This window comes from Leptopilina heterotoma, unplaced genomic scaffold, assembly GCF_015476425.1.
Source record: "Leptopilina heterotoma isolate Lh14 unplaced genomic scaffold, ASM1547642v1 Lhet_7, whole genome shotgun sequence".
In the NCBI taxonomy this organism is placed as follows: domain Eukaryota; kingdom Metazoa; phylum Arthropoda; class Insecta; order Hymenoptera; family Figitidae; genus Leptopilina; species Leptopilina heterotoma.
Genome location: NW_025111161.1, coordinates 815,314 through 836,886, shown reverse-complemented (window position 1 = coordinate 836,886; position 21,573 = coordinate 815,314). Strand labels below are relative to the sequence as shown.

Genomic DNA, 21,573 nt, shown 5'->3' with positions numbered 1-21,573 from the left:
GAGCAATTTCAACCACGAAATTAAAAATAGTGAAAAAGGAATTCAGTCTCTAAAATTAACATGTTCCCGAAAGATACTTTATACTCATCAAGGGTGGTAGTTTTCTTTCACCCTTTTTTTCCAGCGATAACCACAAAGCTCTGTTTTGGCGCTTCTTTTTCTCTTGTGAACTTTAGTCCTACTCTACCGATTCAGTCGGATTTTCCCTCATCCCAATGGACTTAATCCTTAAATGGAACCGCGAAATTTGGGAAGGCAAGTTCTGTGGTCTTACGGGTCGCGAATTTCTCACGATTCTATTGGATCTGAAGAACAAGAGGTCGCACAGATTCAAGTAGAGAAATTCGCCAGCTTTGCATTCACAGTTTATAGTGATTCAAGCTTCCATTTATAGATGACTAGAAGAGAATAATTTACGTGGATTAAATTGCAAAGACCAAAAAAGAAAATAGTGTGACAAAAAATATAAATCTAAGTAAGAATCTATAATTGATTGTCAATCAAAGTGATATACGTTAAAGTTCATTCCTGGAGAAAAAAGCTATTTTCTTTCACGTCGATTTAGTTTATTCGATGGTCTCGGATGTTTAATCTTCATCTTTAAAGAAGCTATGTAGCCACTCGTCTGAAGCGTAAATTTGCATCCGCTTGCGTAAATCGTTTATTACCTGTCCGCCCGTTCATCTCGTTATTTTCTTATTTTCTTGACTATTATACAACGTTGAAGAAAAATTGTGATCTTATCTCCTCTTGCTATTTTTTTCTTTATTTAGTGGAAAACTATCTTATTTCGAAAGACGATAAATATACTATATATATATATAGAAGAAAAATAATAAACAGTGTCGACCATTTTCCTCAAGTTTCGAACCGGAAATTACGGCTGCAATTGTATTGAAATACAAGTCTTTTCATCCCCGGTGGCTATAACTTGCAAAAGAATCGCTGAAGTTCTATATTTTCAAGATTTTATATGTATTTATTTTTTCCACTCTGTTGAGTATCAAATTTTTCTTTTAGAAATTGAATCTTACTCATAAAAATGCAACGTTCATTAAACTAATTGAACTAAAAACAAGAGGATTTTTAAAAATATGTCATGATCTCGTGACGTACATTAACACAGTAAATCGTGAGGTATTAAAAAGTGTTGCAGACTAAATTAACACCAAAAAAGATTAAAATAATCAAATTTTTTTATAACTATAAAACATGATAACTCCGAGTCTTCGACTCGGAGTAATCGATTTCTTCATATTTTATAATAATTAAAGATGACCAAGTAATAAAATTATTATTTTACATTATAAGAATATTATGCTTCTTCAATATTATTTTCATTATTTAAATTCAATTATTATTTTCAAAAATTGTTAACTACAATTTTACTTCATATCCATTATTTTTAATAATTTTCGAAAAAGTTCTTTGGCAATTTTCAAATCCATTTCTTTACAATATTCAATTTCACGAAATTTCAATTATTCCTAAATTCGTTAATTAAATGCATATTAGAAAATAAAAACTTCAAATAATATAAAAGAAAATTCAATTAAACTTTTTCAAAAAAATTAATTTCAAAATTCAATTATTTTTAAAAATTCACGCTATATTGCTTTTAATATTCAATTATAATCTAAAATTTTAACTGAAATTCATTTTTATGAAATGAAAATCAATTTTTATTAGAAAATTCCACAAGAATTTAATTATTTAAATCCAAAAGTAAATAATTTATTGAATCATTAAATATTTCTGAAAATTCAATTCTCATGAAGAATTTTAGTAACAAATTTTTAAATAATTGAATTTCTTCGACGAATTTTAATATAATTTTCAAAAATAATTACATTTATTGAGGAATTTAATTGAAATTATATTAAAAATAATTGAAATTCTATAATGAGTTTTCTATTCATGAAAATAATTGAATCTTTGTAAAAAAATTTATTATTTATGAAAATAACTTAATGTTTACTTAGAATTTTATGAAAATCTTTTTTATATAATTGAATTCTTTTCGATAGAATTCAAATATCAATTATTTTTAATAATTTTTGCAAAAGTTCCTTAAGAATTTTCAAATTTGTTAATTTACCATTGAATTTTACGAAATTTCGATTATTCGGAAAATCTTGAATTTAATATATATTAGAAAATAAAAACTTGAAATAATTTTAATAAAAATCCTAATAAACTTTTAAAAAGAATTAATTCTACAGAATTGTTTGTCAAACATATGAAAAATTAAGAATTTCAATGATTTTAGTTTGAAACTTTTTCAAAAATTTAATTATTTCTAAAAATCCACGTTATAATGCTTTTAATATTTAATTATAATCTAAAATTTTAACTGAAATTCATTTTTAAAACCATTTTTATTAGTAAATTTTACGAGAATTCAATTATTTGAATATAAAAATAAATAATTTATTAATTTCATGTTTCTTGAAATTAAATTCTCATAAAAAATGTTATCAACAAATTTTTTAAATCATTAAATTCTTTAGACGAATTTTAATAAAATTTTTAACAATAATGACATTTTTCGAGGAATTCGATTAAAATTGCATTTAAAATAATTTAAACTATGCAATGAGTTTTATTATTTATGAAAATAATTGAATTCCTAAAAGAATTTTATCATTTATAAAAATAATTGAATCCTTGTAAAAATGTTATTATTTATGAAAATAATTGAATTATTGCGAAGAAATTTATAAAAAAATTTGTAAATAATTGAATTCCTGTAAAAATTTTTATTATTTACGAAAATAATTGAATGTTTGAGATGAATTTCATTCAAATTTTTTTTTAATAATGGAATTCTTTTGGAAAATTTTATTGAAATAGTAGATATTGAAAATCGTTGAATTTTAGAAAACTTTTAAAAATCATTGAAATTTTGACAAGAATTTGATTAAAATTTTGTAAAATAATTGAATATCAGAGAAGAGTTTTATTATTTATAAAGAGAATTGAAATTTTGACGAGAATTTTTTTAAATTCTTGAACACAATTGAATTTAGTAACTATGTTACTAAGTTAGTTAGTAAGTTAGTAACTAACTTACTAACTTACTATTCTCCCTGGAAAAGCTAATTTCGTTGAATTTTTACAAATCGTTGACTTTGGTGTTTTATTTAAAGTAAAATTTCATTCATAGTTAAAAATAACACCAAAATAGATTATTTTAATCTATTCTGGTGTTATTTTAACACTTCAGGTTTTACTGTAAAATTATAATTCTTAAATATTAAAATTAATTTGTCCTAAAATCACGTACACTAGAAATTAAAAGAAGTAACTTTTAAAAATAGTTAAAAGAAGTTGTTCATTTTTTTGTGAAATGAATAGAAATCTAGTGATTTTCAAGTAGGTTGTAATTTTTGAAATCGTCAAGAGTGAATGACCGAAGGGATGGTAATGTTAATAAAAGAGAAGCCGTAATGCTGTCTGGGAGACGAATTACATTCGAAACTGAAAGGGGAAACGAAAATACCCTTTTATATTCTCGGAAAGCTGAGTGAATCCATAGTGCGAGCCCTCGAAGATAAGTGAAACCAAAATATTGGGACAAGTTCGACAAAAGCCGTTGAATTCCCTTTATATGGAAGCACAGTTACTGAAAAATGGAGGTACTCGAGCAATGCTCTGCGTGCAGGCTACGAGAGATGAAACACCAGAGAAATTGAAAAGCACGAAAAAGCATCAGGGAATGAGTTACTTGTACCTTTTTGTCACTAGACTATGACGATAATGGATTAAATTCTGACGAATAATAACTTTTTTTTTGTATTATATGGATATCGGAAAATTAACTGCCTTACAAATATATAATCAGAAAATAATATTTTAGTTTTGCTATTGACAATTATTCTCATTTCGATAAAATAATGTTAAGAGCACCCTAAAATGAAAATGTCGATTCCTATTTTTACAATAATTCAAAATAGCCTTGACGACGGACATCGTAAAGCGTCGTCAAGAATATTATATCAAAACTATAGAGATGCATTATCCCAATTGCATTTCCTGATAATATGATGTTAAATTGTGCACAATATGGAGATAATGCAATATAATCAACAAATTTTTTAAATCATTAAATTCTTTGGACGAATTTTAATAAAATTTTTAAGAATAATTACATTTTTCGAGGAATTCGATTAAAATTGCATTAAAAATAATTGAAACTATGCAATTAAGATAATATAAATATAAGGTTCCATCTACCTCTCCCTGCTCATTCTCCTTTTAGAAAACTGAATAAGAATAATATATAGCAATGGGACAGCAGCAAGGTGTGCAATTTCCAATAATATAAGGAAATCAAATTTAAATAAACCCTTTGTAAGACAAGAAAGGAAAAGCGTTGTAAGACGATATTGACCGCTGGAAATGAAACCCAATTCTTCTAGTTCAGCTCTTGTTTGTCCATCTCCTTTAAAGAAACGACAAGAATCAGATTTATTGAGCGCAAAACTATATGTAACTTAATCTGTCGATGCAACCCACGTGGAGGGACTTCACGGAAACCTACCCAGAGATTCCATCGGAATTTTTTTTGAATTATTATACAGGCTTCACATGCAAAAAAAATTAGAAAAGGTCGAAAATCCAAATCGACGATTTCATGATTTCATGAAAAATCAAATATCCGATTAAAAATTAAAAAAAGATGAAATTTTCAAAATTGGGGTCATCTATCCCGCACTCAATCCTAATAGATGATTTTAGAGAGTTTTTGAAAAAAAAGTAAAGTTTTCCTATAATATTATAGAGATACTTGTTCAAATGAGAATATTAATTAAATATCCTGCGGTTTATCAGCAGAATTCTGTGTTCTGGTTATGAAAATCGTGTTAAACTTGCAACAGAACCAGTTATATCCAGTCGATTGGATGACCAGCGAACAGAGACTGATTTAATCATACGTAATAGCACGTTATTTTGATCCAGCTTCACGATCAGAAAATACGCATGTAACGCAGTTGGAATCAAGAGTGAATACGGAAGTCATACGTCACTATTGTATATGAGATAGGAATACAAATATAGTAGTGATATTGTAACTGTATACATGACAAGAAAGATATTGTACAACTGACCACATGTATAACGTTGACAAATCGTATATCCACTGACACAGATCCATCTAATTTCAAAAAAATTTTCCAAAAAATTTTCAAAAATAATTTGCAGAAAACTATCTTATTAATTGATCTCATTTTTTACAACTAGAATTTATTGTAAAAAGGGCTCCCTTAGTATACTGATGACGATATTTTTTCTTGGATCTGAAAAATCGAAATTTCAGAAATTGAAGAAGTAAAGTGATTGTTGTTTGACACCTGAAGGGATTGATGTTTTCGACACGATAACAGGGTTTAGCTTTTCGAATTTTATTTCTGGCGCGTTATACAAGCAATTCTTGAAAATTTATGACTGTCGACGCTCGTCGATTTCATAATTCTTTATTTTTCGAAAATACTAACACGTCCAGAGAGCACTGATCGGTGTAAAAAAAAAAGACTTTATAGATAGCAAGCAAACATTTTCAAAACCATTTTTCGTGAAACCACCAAATAGCTTTAGGAAATAGTCTCCGAATGACCTGAACTAGGCAAAACTTATAGCCGACAAATACAATATATATAAGTCTGGGATTTATTTCTCTCTCGTTTGTATCAAATTTTATATGACTGTCATAAAATGTTGCAAATAAAATTTTTTTTATTTATATGTTACAAATAAAGAATAATAATTATAATAATAATATTTCTATGGATAGATGTATCACTTGATCGAAATAAAAGATCATTTTTATCGAGTCAAATAAAATAAAAATGAAACCTTAAAAAAAGTTTTAAAATTTTTCTGTGCAATTTTTAAACAAGTGTCCGCCATATTGGATCCGCCATTTTTTATTTTGAAAAACATTTTCCGAATACAAAATAGTGACTGGTAAAGACGCTAAGTGTCATATGTACCATATGACAATGAATTTATTTAATAACTTTATGCATGGCCAATATTTCTCGACAATATAGTGAATACAATTCTGTTCAGTGTCGTAGTGTTAAATACATTTTAGATAAAGGCATAACTGTTTAATATCCCATGCACATGCGCAATATTGTTGAGTACATTCATTAATATTACGCTTATTGAAAGTGTGCTATTAAATTTATAACATTCTAAATCATAAGTGAAGTAGTGAACATAACCTCAAAGTGTGAGTAATGAAAATGAATGTTTTTAGGTCATAGAGATAAAGGCACCCTGTGAAAATAAATTTTATTTAAACCCACTTCAGACTAAAAAGCTTTAAATTATAAAGATTCCGATTTTCTTAACCCTTTAACGCCTGCGGGACATATACATGTCCCACAGTCCCACTTACAAAAACCACTGTAACTTTTGTAAATAGTAATATTTTTTAATCCGAGTTTGACATCATTTTTTCAGAATCCGTCAAGGTACCAAAAAAAAAAAAAAAATTAAAGTAAACTACTGAAAAAATTTTTAATATAAAAAAATAATGAAAAGTTTATGCAAATAGTAAGAATTGTTTTAAAAAGTCTAATAACTCATGTGCAAATGCTAATTTCAAAATTTCCAAAAACAATTTTCCAAAGCAAAAATTCCTAGTTTTTAAAGTTTTCCTAATTTCCAAAAAAAAATTACAATTAAAAAATGAATTGAAAGTATAATTGAAAAATAATTACCCCAGAAGAACAAAAATTGTTTCCTTCACAATTCTTAATTCTTATCAAACATTTATTTTTTGGTTTCATTTATGCATGAAATAAAGTAAATTATAACTTACAGGAAGTGATATTCAGCAAAAAGTTCTAGAAAACATTTAGGTTTGCTATCTCTTCCACGTGGCTAACTCTTCCGGACTTACGCTAAGTCTACTTAACAAATAAATATCTTAAAACACCAACAATGGAAAAACGGTTTTCTGCAAAAATTCTAAAACCAAATGAATTACCAATTGTTTTAATAAAATTCAAAGTTTTTTAAAAATAAAGGAAAAAAATGTTTTTAAATTCTATTTGTCAATTACAAATTTTAATTGAAATTTGAAAATATGGACCTGAAACTTTTTAAATTTTTAGAAAATAAAGGAAACAATATTTTACTCAAAAAAATTTTCTCTTATATTCTTACATTTTTACGAATTTCTTTAATTGTAAAATTATTCGAAAACATCAATAACTTCTTTTTTAAATAAATATTTAATTATTATTTTTCCACAGGAATTGAGACATTCAAAAATTTCAAATTTAAACAAGTGTTGTTATAAAACATGCGAAGAAATCGATTACTCCGGGAAGACTCGGAGTGATCGATATCTTTATGTTTTATAATAATTTAAAATAATTAAAAATTTATAAAAATAATTGAATTATTGTGAAAAAATTTATAAAAAAAAAATTGTTAATAATTGAATTCATGTGGAATTTTTATTATTTTTTTGAAAATAATTAAATATGTTATTTACAAAGATAATTGAGATTTTGACGAGAATTTTTTTTTTTTATTTTAAACATAATTGAATTTTATGAGAAGAATATTCTATTACTTTTAAAAATAATTAAATTTCTGTAATTATTTGTAATTTCTCCAAAATTGAAATTTTTTTTGGTGTTTTTATCAAAAATTTTAATTAAAATTTTTTAAATTCTATTATTTTTAAAATTGATAATTTTATTTTAAAAATGAAGTAAAAAATTGATTGCTAGTTTTTAATAAAGAATGATACATTTATTTTGCTTAATAGCAAAAATTGACCTTTTCCTGAGTGTCAATTATATGTAAATTAATTTAATTTTACTTTAATTTGACTTTCACAAATGTTCAATTTTAATCAGTGGACAGGTATGGATTAAATTACGGGAAACCTTTCAAAATAAGATACTGAACTTTTGTTAAATATTTTTTTAAAATTATTTGAAAAAGTAAAAATGACACAGTTCTGCGTTAAGAATAATTATGAAAATAATAACTTTTTAAAAGAATTTTTTATTATATGAAAACAGTAATTTAATTTTTAAAATAAAAAGTAAAATTAGAGAAACAATTTTTTTTTAGTTTAAAATAAAATTTCTGAATGTATTAGAGAGACGATGTCCTCATGAATATGCGAGAGATGCACATTGGTCGCGTTATTCTTGTATGAAACAGGATTCGGTAATGGCTTTATAATGACTGGCTTATACGCACTGACTGTCCTCCTGGGGACAGACTTGACAAGGGACAAGAAGGGAGAGAAAAAGAAGAGTAGAAAACAGGGAGAAAGTCTCTGAGAACGAGTGTATCAAACTCATGAACGACAAGAGACAAGAAGAATCTCCAAGAACGCGTTCACTTTATTTTGTTTTAATCTTTTTTAACATTTTTCGTAATTTCAAGGTTAATTGAACGTTACCGCGAAAGACGCGAAATATCACCGGGCTGATGGCATATTATGTTTTTCGACATGCAAAAAGATCCGCCTTAACCATCATCCTATTAAAATTTACCATTTAATGTATAGGAATGTGCAAGTGGTAACCATTAAATTTCGTTGAATATGCCCTACATCCTCACTGCGAGTATATCATCACCGCAATTAGTCATTTTCGCCTCTCTCATCTCATCAAATTTCACTCAAGGACAAAAATCTCATCAAATTCCAATAATAATCAGTAGAAATAATATACAGCTATTTTTTTTCCTTTTTGTTTTTAAATAATACTTTTGGACATAAAAAAATGTCTACAATAAAAATCATTCTATAATCATTATTGAAAATTTGAAAGTACAATTTTTCAGTAAGTATCAATAAAATAAGCAAAATCGATTAAATGGGTGAAATTCCTGACACAGAAGAGTTTAAATGTGAAGATCCGATGAAGCATGCTGGAGTCTTAGGTGCTTTGAAGTGCATACATTTGTGCGATGTAAACATATGATTATGGGTTATTGGTTATTCCGGTCGAGTTGGTGCTGCGGCGTTTCACTATTTCATATCCGCGCTCAGAGGAGGCTTTTGGGGGTACACCAGTTTACTGGGCTGGAAAACTAATAAGAAATTTTATGCATTACTTCTCACCCCACTCTAGGAAAATTTGTTTACAATTTTTAATATATCTTAGGATTCGAGGCAGGAGAGTTAGAAAACGATATATATTATATTTAAGAATAAAAATCTACCATAGCATCCTTATAACAGGCTTCACAGTGCCCCTAAATATTTTAAAAAGTATTTTAGGGGAAATAGGCGACTGAACATTAAAAAATAGGGGACTTTTAGGGGACCATAAAAATTGGTTAAATAAAGATAAAAATATTATTTATATTTTATACAGGGTTGCCACAAAAATTTAACTTTATTTTTCCCTGACTTTTCCCTCATTTCCAAACACAACCTTTACTTATATTTTTCCCTGACCCTAAAGAATATTCTGATTCACTCTCAAAATTATTAGATACCCAAAAAAATGTTTTATTAAATTTATTTACAAATTTCTTCAAAAGTCAAATTATTCGAAAACATTAATAGTTTTATTTAAAATAAATATTACATCATTTTACTCATAATTACTTAAAAATTTTTGAAAATAATTGATTTTCTGCGACCAAAAAAATAGGGTAAATTTTCAAAATAGGGTACGTTTAGGGGCCAAAATTGAAAAAAGGAGACTTTTAGGGAAATAGGGGACAGACTGTAAAGCCTGTTATAAACGTAATATCAACATCAAAAAGTATTTTATCATTCTGCGACGAACACAGTAGACCAGATTATAAAAAGACTGCCAAATACCTAAATTTCATAAAAATATATAACTACTAGACCTGTTAACCCTTTTCAATGACGTGCCAGACTCGTTGTTTATTAATAAATAATTATAGAATTTCAAGCATTTTTTTACCCTCGAGCAAGAGGATAAGAACTCACTGTAACGCCGCGTTGCGAAGAAAGAGGCTTAAAAAATAACAAGCATAAAATTTTGCTTCTTCGGTGCCTTTCTTCGCGACGCGTCACATCTGTCAATCAGTAAAATATGAGTTGTGGATGGAGATTTTAAGTAGCAATTTCCCCAAGATAACAATCTTTGATGTTCAAAGACAGTATATATTTTTTAAAGGGCATAAGAGGAAAACACGAAGAAGTTGCCCCGCATGAATTTGATTCAAATTAATAACATAGGGGAGACTAAGTCAGGTTGATACGATGTGCAGTTGTCACAAATGGAATATCTCTAAAGCAGTTAATTATAGAGATCATGGAAGATAGACTATAGAAGACGAATCTAGTGTACTTGAAATCGAACAATTTTGCATCTGAAGTTCGTAGTAGTTTAGTAACTTCTCGTCTAATTACACTCAATTTTGTAAATTCTAACTATTTGTATTTAAGATCGTTGTTTTATCTTTTGACCCGATTGGGATCGTCTATTTAAGTTAATTAAAAAAATAATTCTAGAACTATAATAATATAACCAATTCTTTTATCTAAATTTTATTTGATTCGCAATAATACCAAAAATATGTTTTAGGAATTACTAATTTAAAACAAATTTGTGTGCTGTTTACAATATCATTTAAATCTAGTTTAGAAAAAGTTTGCGAGTAAAAGTTTACCTCGTTTGGGGTCAGAGAAAATGTATTCTGATGTAGCGGTGCTCCTTCAACTCTTTACAGAACCGTTGTTTTTTACACCCACTGTTTTTAGTTCGTAACCCTAGAAAACTAACTCATCAAATTTGCATTCGTTATTAGAGTTACATTAATACGACAATTTTTTAGCAAATTTTAATAGACTTATAATTAAGGCGATAAAGAGAATTTTCACATGATGAGAATTTTATTTTATCCCTGAAAATAATTAACCGAAGAAACATATTTTTATCTTTTAAGGTATAAGACAATTTATTACTGTCTTCAATGCTCTTAAATCTCAAAAATGAATTTCGTGTTCACATCACATCAGTCTTAAACTACTGGTTTCTTGGATTTCTCCTGCTTCTTATTTAGTGATATCACTTTTCGTTGAGGACCAGAAATATAGTTGACGTTGACTAGCAGATGGTTTGTTTTACTTTGAAAATGTTCTTATAATTTTATTATTCTCAGTGATATATGTATAAAATTATTTAACACGATTATTACTTTTTAGAATTATCTATTCATTGGTATACAAAGCTGAAAGATATGTTAGCATTAAATTTACTTTTTTGGTAAGACTCTCTTAATTTAAAGGCCTTTTTTTATATAGAAAGCAGTATATGAAGTTTATATTAAGCGTCAGCGTTTTAAAAAGCCTGTTTCAAGAAACATTTGAGTTTATGGTTACCACTTGAGTAAACAGCCGCTGTTTTTACTTCGCACTTTCGTGCTTTGCTTCTACTATAGAATTCAGTCTACTCATCGTAAGTGATATGAGAATCAGTATTTTTCTGATTTTTTTAACATTTTTAACCTGATGAAATTTTTTCTAAACTTAAATTAAAATCAAAATGTATTATATTATTACTTCGATCACATTCTGAGGAATATTAGTATTCAAATTGACTAACCAATTTGATCTATTTTTAATATTATTTATCTTGACAATTATATTTTTTATTAAAAAGAGTAAGATTTTTGATTTAAAAATATTGTTTTCATTTAACTCTTTCTTTCTTGAATCGAAAAAGATTATTGATTAATAAAAAGTTTTCTATCTCTTAAAGTAAAGGTAATAAATAATTTATTCCAATATTCGAAATTCATCCCGCGGCTCTTATTTCATTATTATATCAAACAATTTGTGATATTCATAAACGTAAAGTGCAGAAAATTTTTTATTACTTTTTGGAATATAAAATATGACGGAGAATATTGTGACGCGTGAAAAATTGAAAGTTTACACCTTATAGTTCCCAGGTGTATTTTTTTAGATGCATTCATCGATTGATATCCACAAAAGCCAGTTTGTTAGTCGTTACTTGCTATACAAAGTTCGCAGATATAATGTATCGTTGCAAGGTCCCGCTGTGACTATACAGCATGCGTGCACGATAAAATAAGGGATCGGTTGTGATAGGTGGAAATAGTATAAATTGATCGTGGAGTGGCAAACTTACGAGATCGTGCATTCAACGAAATCCTTTAATGCTATATCGAACTTTGCGCAAATCCAATCGATAAGATATTCCATTTAGAACTCCTGTCGGGATAACAAATTTTAAAATCAGCTTTTAATATATCGTAAATCGTCAGGACCATTTCGTATTGCAAATTTTGTATTTTATTGAGACGTGTACCCTCCAGTCGCAAAAGAAGAAAATAAAATTATTTTAATTAAGTTTTTTAATGAATTCAATGATAAATGATATGTTTCTTTAACTTTCGTTGCATTTTTCAAAGTGAAAAGTTTTTTTTTCTTCTTCATAAAAAATGATTTAGTAAGGTACTGGGGGTATTTGAATAATAAACTAATAATTAATTAATTTTTTATTTATTTTATTTACAGTTCGTAAATTGTACGATATAATTTTGAGAATTTTATAGAAATTACAAATGATTGCAGAAATTCAAATATTTTTAAAAGTAATAAAATTCTTCGCAAAAATCCAATTATGTTCAAAAATTTGTTTAAATTCTCGTCAAAATTTCAATTATCTTTAGAAATATTAATATTCTTCTCAGAAATTCAATTATATTCAAAAAAATCTAAAAAAACATTGTCAAAATTTCAATTATCTTTAGAAATATTAAAATTCTTCTCCAAAATTCAATTATTTTCAAAAAATCTAAAAAAAATGGTCAACATCTCAATTATCTTTGTAAATAAATAGCAATAAATTCTTCGACAAAATTCAATTATTTTCAAAAAATTTAATAAAATCCATTGCAAAATTTCAATTATTTTTAAAAGTAATAATATTCTTCGCAAAAATTAAATATTGTTCAATATCTACTATTTTCATAAAATTTACCAAAAGAATTTAATTATTTAAAAAAAATTTAATAAAATTCTATAACTTTTAATTATTTTCAAAAAATAATAAAAATTTCACAAGAATTTAATTAATTTAACAACTTTGTTTTTATAAATTTTTTCGCAATAATTCAACTATTTTCATAAATAATAAAATTTTTACGGGAATTCAATAATTTTCTTAAATAATAAAATTCTTTTTAGGAATTCAATTATATTCAATAGAATTTTAATCGAATTCCTCTAAAAAATTCTTAAAAATTTTATTAAAATCTTAGATTATAATAATTGAATTCTTTCGGAGATTTGCATTAAAATTTTAAAAAAAATTTAATTTTATCGAGACATTTTTTTAAAATTGTCTTAATAATAATTGAATTTCTACCAAAAAAAGTTTTATCAAAACTTTTTAAAATGTTTGAATTTCCACTAAAATTCTGATATTTTTGCAAATAATTGAATTCTTGCGAAGAATTTTATTAAGACTTTTGAAAATAATTGAATCTCTACAAAGATTTTTATTATTTTACGAAAATATTTAAATTCTTGAGAAAAATTTTATTAAAATTTCTGAAAGTAATTGAAGATCTGCTAAGAATTTTGTTATTGCTTCCTCATAGAGAGGAAGAATTGTATTAGCAAAATTTTCGATTGTGATTTTTTGACATATTTATAAATTTTTTTTTCATTATACCTAATCTTTTAGTACTTTATGTACGAATGGGCACTGCTCGTATAAATGTTTTAAATAAATAAAAAAAAAATTCGACGTATTTTGACCTCCAAAGTCCAAAAAACGGATTTTAAAAAACTACTGTAATTATTTTTCAAAAAAAATATAAAATTTTATGTTCTATTCCGCGTCACCCAAGAGGTTGAACATCAGACGCGCTTTTGTATGGTTTCCCCATTACACACAGTTCTTCCAATTACAAAATTTATAGCAAACCACGTTATAATTTTAACGCATTTGAATTTGTAATTGGGCTAATTGTCATAGGCCTACTCCACTCCTCCCTTCAACGAGAGAAAAGTTTTTATTTCAATCAAGAATAATTTCTTTGAATCAAATAAAAATAAATATTTGTCTTAGTAATTCAATATTTATGTTTATAAAATAAATATTGAAAACTTTGATAAAATATATTTTTTCTCAGATTGAACACAATAAAAGCAAAGTCTTTAAAATTCAATTGAGTTTGAATCTATGATGTAAATAATTACAAATTCACACTTACAGATTATTTGCAGATTTTTAGTATTATTAAATTAAAATAATTACAAATTCTAATTTTTTTCGAGTTCGAAAAATAAAACTTTTTTTAAGACTTTGTTTTTAATGTGGAGCACAATTTATTTGCGACAATATTAATAACATTGACAGAAATATATTGTGTTCCGAAGGACCGCTGAAAAAAATATAATAATTTATATGTATTGAATAATAATTTTCAGGAATTACTGGATAATCATATATATTTATTAAATGATTAAACGAACTAACCTGTAAGTGAAGTTCTATCATAATTGTATGAAGCGCCTCTTCTGAAGAGATTATATATTGTAGTACCCCCCAGGTGTCTCACTAACGCCACACTTTTCAAAGATAATAGAAAAATTGAACTATTATCTGGAATCCTACTTTATCGACTCTCCCTCTCCTCGAATCTAGCTCATTCCTTTAAAGTATTGCCGTAATATATGGGATTCTATTTTTAGAATAACGGGATAATTTATTTATTTTTAACTTAAATTTACGGGTGGGAAACATCTCTTCAGAAGAGGCGCTTCATACAATTATGATAGAACTTCACTTACAGGTAAGTTCGTTTAATCATTTAATTGTATTTCGCGCCTCTTCTGAAGAGATTATATATTGTAGATGTTTAAAGATCATTACGGCAATTTTTTTCTTGCAAAGTGAGTAATTAATCTTTATTATGATTTTTATAACATTGTGTAATACAGATCTTTGTTAATAGTAATAATTCAAATAATTATGAAATTATAATACAGAAAAAGGTAACAAAAAATTTTTCTTATTCTAACACAGATAGCGCAAACAAGTTCCGATCGTCAACTACATCTCTTTTATAAAACTTCGCAAATGTGTTGGATTTTTCGGTCCAACCTGCTGTTTTCAAGATGGTATCTATATTAATACCACCCCTATGAGCCGCTGAAGTAGCAGCATGACGAGTGCTATAAGCACTAAAAACTTCAGTGTTAATTCCGCTTTTCGTCATTACGTCTTTTACCCAGCGACTCAATGTTTGTGTAGTGATCGGATTGTAAGGTTTCTTGAACGATAGTAAAAACTGTTTATTCTCGCCCCTTAGTGAACTAGTTCTTTCTAAATATTCTTTAAGGGACAAAACCGGGCATATTAGACTGTTCTCAGTATAGTAAGGAAGGAACAAGGTAGGTTGAGGCCTATTTATTTTTGAAGTCTTGATTTGATCCGGGATCTTAATTTCAATTCCATTATCTGATTCCTTAATATTTCTAATATCTATTGATATTAAGGTTTGAAGCCGATGTCCCGTCACTAGGGCTAACAATATTGCTATTTTCGAAGAAAGTTTACCTAGATTTAGATCGCTATTTGGTCCCCACTTCGAAATAAAATCTAGTACAATCTTCGGATCCCATGTCGTATTATATTTCGGTTTAGATGGTCGCAATTTGGATGCACCCTTGAAAAATCTTTTTACCCTGTCATCTTCGGCTAAATTTGTGCCGTATATTAATGCGATTGCGGATCTAAAGGAGTTTAAAGAACCATAGGACATTCCATTTTTATATTCATTAGTAAGAAAACTTAAAATGTTTTGAATTGAGCCTCGGAAAGGATCAATGTTTTCAAGACTGCAAAACTCCCACCATTTTTTCAACCCGCAATCGTACTGTTTCTTAGTTGAATTTGTTAATGATGAAAACATAACATCCGCTGTTTCCGCTGATACTTGTTTCATTTGGAATGCCTGTTTGATAACACGTTCGCAACCAGGGTAAGCGTTTTCCACATTGGATGGGGCTCCCTGTTAATAGATTGAAGAAGATTAACACTTGGTTTAAAATATAAGGGCTTAGAAATTGACAATTCTAGAAATAATGGAAACCAGGGCTGAGCTGGCCAGTAAGGTACGATTAAGATTCCTTTTGCGTTTTCAAATTTAATTTTTTGTAAAACTCTTAATATTATAGAAAAAGGTGGAAATGCGTAAAAAAAATATTGTTTCCATTTTAGAGTGAACGCATCTACAGCGTAGGAATCGGGATCTCTTTTCCAGGAGACGTAGCATCTACACTTTGTGTTTGATCTTGATGCGAAGAGATCAATCTGTGGTTTACCAAAATTTTTAACAATATCATCGAAACATTCTCTATGTAACGCGTATTCCGTTTCCGGTTCTAGTTTTCTTGACTCAAAATCTGCTTCTTTATTTTTCTTAGATGCTATATATGATGCAAATACCCACAGATTCCTCTCTTCACACCAGATCCAGATTTCTTTTGAAAGGTCATTTAATTGAGGATATTGAACACCGCCTTTTTTATTTATATATGCGATGGCCGTAGTGTTATCCACCCTTAACAGTATATCTTGACCTTTTAATTTTTTCGCAAAGCATTTTAAGCCCATTAAGACAGCCATTAATTCTAAACCGTTAATGTGTTTTGTTTTTTCCTCTTTCGTCCAAAACCCATGAGCACGTTTTCCATTGCATGCAGCTCCCCAGCCAGTGAGAGATGCATCGGTAAAAATCTCAATACAAGGGTTAAAACAGGTGATAGAATTGACTGCTTTTGGAATATTTAACTTCCACCAATCAAGATCGGATAGTGAAAGATTTTTTAGAGACATAATTGCTTCAAAATTGTCATTATTCTCTCTAAGAGCCAAAAATTTTTCGTATTCAAAGTTTCTTGTATATACACGACCGTATTTTAACGTACAACAACAAAAACCTAAAGTCCCGATAAACGACGCGAATTCTCGAATCGTGCATTGTTTTGTATTTTTAATTTTATTAATTTGCGAAATAATTTTCAATTTTTTATCTGCTGGAAGTTCGACAGTCATATTTTCTGAATTATAATCTAAACCTAAATATCTACATTTCAGCGAAGGTACAAGATTACTCTTCTTTAGATTAATAACAAAACCTAACTGTTTTAAATAAGAACAAGTTACATTTACATTTTGTTCGCATTCATTTTTTGTTTGTCCAAATAAGAGCATGTCATCCAAATATATAACCGACTGTAACCCCAGCGACCTTAAATGAAAGATGACGGGTTTCATTATTTTAGTGAAAGTATAAGGTGCTGTACTCATCCCAAACGGTAGACAGGTATATTCATAAAGTTTCCCAGAAAACAAAAATCTTAAAAACTTCCTATCATCTTCTGCGATTGGAATTAAATGGTACGCGTCTTGTAAGTCAAGAGTTGCCATAAAACAACCAGGACTTATTATTCGTCTAACCGTCTTATCGTCCTCTAATTTAAAATGATCAGTTTTTATAAATTTATTTAAATTTTTTAAATTCAAAATGAGACGATACGAACCGTCTGGTTTCGGAACTACGAATATTTTTGAAATAAATTGATCCTTACAAGGATCAACTACTTGAATGGCACCCATTGCCATTAAATCATCAATTTTCTTCTCTATTATATTAATTTCAAGTTCCGACCATTTTGTTTCTTTAGGAACTGTTAATTGATATACATTAAACGCGAAAGGAATCTTATAACCTGTAATCCAGCTTAAAATTATTTTAGTGGGTGAAATTTTTTCCCATTCACCAACAAAATATTTTAAGCGCCCTGCATGTTTTACCTGATTTAATTGCGTTCCTTGTTGAACTTTTTCTTCTTCATTGGATCGTTGTAACTCGTTTTCTGGCCGCGCGATGAGAACTTCTGCCCGGTTTGTGGAAATTGACGTCTCGGCGGTTGACGACGTGCCGGGCCTCTCAAGTTTTTTGGCGAATTGTTCGGTTTTTTCATCTTTAAAGCTCCGCTTGATGTAGCTAACACTTTTGTCGCCTTTACTTGTTCTTCTAAATTTTCTCCAAATAACCATTCACCTACTTGAGTGGAATTAAGAGTTTCTCGCATAGAACCATCTATGTTTTTCAAAATGAGGTTTCTACGAATTGATGATTGATCGAACTGCAAATCTGCGATTATTCTGAGGACACTGCTCACTATTCCCAACATTTCGAGTTTTTTCTCATTGTCCAGAGTGAACGCAAAAGATGCTAAATTCATGAGCCCTCCAAGACTAGCAGTAATTTTTTGTTGCGTATCGACAATACGTAGATCTCTTTTTATAACAGGATCTTGTAAGGCGGCCTTTACTGCAGCGTTTAATTTTGGTGGATCCAAAAACAAACAATTTTTTGGTGGGGGAAACTTAACCATCAAAATTTTCTTTTCTTCCCTTGGTAGTCCTTTTTTGATAATTTCAGATATTCTTACGGCCAAATCCTCATTAGCTTCTGGCGCTAGAACTCTTTCTGGATCAATTCGGCTACCAATAACTTTTAACTCTTCAATAGAAAGCGAATTTATTGTGTTTGCCGATTCAGAGATTTTTCCCGATTCAGGATTTTTGTCGAAAGTGGATATTTGTTCTTTATTTGCAACTTTATTTGTGTCTGTATTTTGTGAAATTTCATTTCCACGTGCATTATGGTTACTTGCAGAGGAACCTGATTGCACTTGATTATCATTAATTTCCACTTCTTTGAATTTATTATTTTCATCGTCAGAGTATTCGTCTGTATATACTGTTTGACTTTCAGAATCAGTTTTTTGATCTGGATAACGATAACTATAACTATCTCTAGACGAACTCCGACCTCTATACTTTTCTCTTGACGGCATTTTAGATCGTCGATCTTCGTATTTTCCTAAAATAAAATGTATTATTTTAGAATACATAATTTTATTTTATTCATTATTATTACTATTATTTTTTGAAGATTAATAGTTTTTCGAATAATAAATATTTTTTATGCATACAAACAACCGCGGACGGTTTGTACACCGAACCATTTTTGGTTATATTATACTGATCGAGCTTGGGTTTGAGCAATATGTTCACAGTTAATGAGAAAATATATAAATTAAAATTAAAAGACAAACATCTTGCAAGATAGAGTCTTATTTATTTATTTTTAAATACTTTATATTTTGACAAAAATAAAGTATATTTGAATCTGCCTCTTCGTACACAAACGTTTGCAGAACGTTGTGACAGACAGTGCTCTTCGCCCTTTTCCACAATCAGTTGCATTTTTTATTAAGGAAAATTAACAAAACTTATTTTTAACTATTTATAATTTTTATATTAAGATTTATATTGAGATTCTCATTTAAGAAAACAAACATTTCTTACGGCATCAAAAATTAAAAACATCAGATTAAAATTTTTACCACGTGTCAAAGCTAACCTCAAATTTTAACTTACTTTTTCGTAATCTATCTTCCATTTCTTCTTGAAAAAGACGCATTTTTCTCCTCATCCACTTGCCGTCACTATCTTCCGACGAACTGGATCTGCTTCTTTTTCTTTTTCCCATTTTATTTTAACTTTTTTATAACTTTGCAATTTTGTGTGTTGACGTTGTGACACACTTGAAAAGAATGAGCTAGATTCGAGGAGAGGGAGAGTCGATAAAGTAGGATTCCAGATAATAGTTCAATTTTTCTATTATCTTTGAAAAGTGTGGCGTTAGTGAGACACCTGGGGGGTACTACAATATATAATCTCTTCAGAAGAGGCGCGAAATACAATTTGAATAATTAGTCACTCACGACGTTTCGATATCAACGTTGATATCGTCATCAGGTGAAAAACATCGTCGTGAGTGATAAATTAAAATTATTCAAATAAATATGAATATCCAGCAATTCCTCAAAATTATTATTCAATATATATCTGACTATATTAAAAAAATATATCAACTGCCGCCGCTATTTTAAGAATCGAACATAACCTCAAAATTATGTCAAAATAATAGGTCACAAAGCAAAAATAACCTCAAAATTAGGACAGAATGATAGGTTAGAGAGCAAACATATCCTTAATATTAGGTCAAAGGGCAGAGGGCAAACATATCCTCAATATTAGGTCAAAGGACAGAGGGCAAACATATCCTCAATATTAGGTCAAAGGACAGAGGGCAAACGTAACATCAAAATTATGTAAAAAATTAGGGTGGTGGGCAAACATATCCTCAATAATATCCACAATATTAGGTCAAAGGGCAGAGGGAAAATATAACATCAAAATTAGGTCAGAGGGTAGTGGGCAAACATAGCCTCAATATTAGGTCAAAGGGCAGAGGGCAAACATCTCTTCAATATTAGGTCAAAGGGCAGAGGGCAAACATAACATCAAAATTAGGTTAAAGGACAGAGGATAAACATAACTACAAAATTAGGTCAAGATGATAGGGCAGAAAGCAAACATATCCTCAATATTAGGTCAAATAACAGAGTTTAAAAAAATAGAGGTAAGGGGTTGGCGTGCGTACATCACTGCATGTACAAATGTTTAAATTTAAGTAATATATAATAAATATATAATGTATTTTTACACAGAGATGAAAAAATATTGCATCTTGAAACGACAAACAATAATTTAAAACAGAGAAAAAATATTAACATGAAAAAGCAAAACACATTGTACAAAAGAAAAAGATATTGACATGAAGCAGCAGAAAATCTGAATAAAAAAAGGCATAAAATGAAAAAAGCATCAGAAACAGAAATCAAATTTTGTTAAAACAGAACAAATAATTATGTTGACCTAAAACAAAACAAATATTTTGTCAAACATAAGAAAAAGATTTTAAGATGGAAAAGTATATATTTATTTTTTAAATTTATTTGCAACATGAAATAAAACATCAAATAAAACATAAAACGAACAAAAAACTTAATACAGAAAAATAAACATTAATCAAAAATATTTTCTTGGCAAAACATAAAAGAAACATGTTGACCTGAAACAGAAACAAATATTTTCACAAACATAAGAAAATTATTTTAAAATAGTAAAGTATATAAATAATTTTTCTAAATTGTTTGCAACATCTTGCAACCTGAAATAAAAAATAAAACGGAGAAAAATCAAATTACAAAAAAATAAACATTAAATAGACTAAAAAAACACATTAATCAAAAATAGAAGAAACAAAATTTATCAAAACAACATGAAAAAAAATATTTTACACATAAAAGAATTAAGTATGTTAAACAGCAACTGAAAAGCCTTTACCTAAAACAGAAAGCATACTTTAATTAGAAAACAGTGAAAAAATTGGAAAAGAAAAATTGTATACCTCAGAAAAAATGGAATTTGCGAATATTGATTCAAAAATAACATGAAATTTTCACTAAAAGCAGGCCTCGGATTGACTTTTAAAGGACAACCAATGTTTTTGTAAAATTTAATTTTAATTCATTTTAATTTTAATTCATTTCAATTTTAAATCATTTAAATTTTAATTCATTTTAATTTTAATTCATTTTAATTTTAATTCTTTTAAAAGATAAAAAAAGTTAAATAA

At 28.1% G+C, this 21,573-nt stretch overlaps 1 protein-coding gene across 2 annotated transcripts; it reads right to left on the bottom strand.

Moving 5' to 3' along the window:
- Positions 1 to 14,554: 14,554 nt before the first annotated feature.
- Positions 14,555 to 19,621, bottom strand: LOC122510523. 2 transcript variants are annotated; one of them, XM_043625245.1, is made up of 3 exons: positions 19,467 to 19,621; positions 17,829 to 18,906; positions 15,888 to 16,020 (listed from the first exon to the last, which is right to left on the bottom strand). In XM_043625245.1, the coding sequence occupies exons 1-2, from the start codon at positions 19,576 to 19,578 to the stop codon at positions 17,834 to 17,836; spliced, it is 1,185 nt and encodes a 394-aa protein (XP_043481180.1). In that variant the 5' UTR covers positions 19,579 to 19,621; the 3' UTR covers positions 15,888 to 16,020; positions 17,829 to 17,833. The 2 variants fall into 2 exon arrangements, with proteins under 2 accessions (XP_043481179.1, XP_043481180.1); XM_043625244.1 differs by lacking the exon at positions 19,467 to 19,621 and having other exon boundaries at positions 14,555 to 16,020; positions 17,829 to 18,199.
- Positions 19,622 to 21,573: the final 1,952 nt, after the last annotated feature.

What these genes read in the sequence shown, in the direction of transcription:
- LOC122510523 (XM_043625244.1), bottom strand. Translation starts at nt 18,074, where the DNA reads ATGGTTATTTGGAGAAAATTTAGAAGAACAAGTAAAGGCGACAAAAGT. An exon ending in AAGGAACGCAATTAAATCAG is followed by an intron (nt 16,021 to 17,828) that starts GTAAAACATGCA and finishes ATCTATTAACAG; the next exon opens with GGAGCCCCATCCAATGTGGA.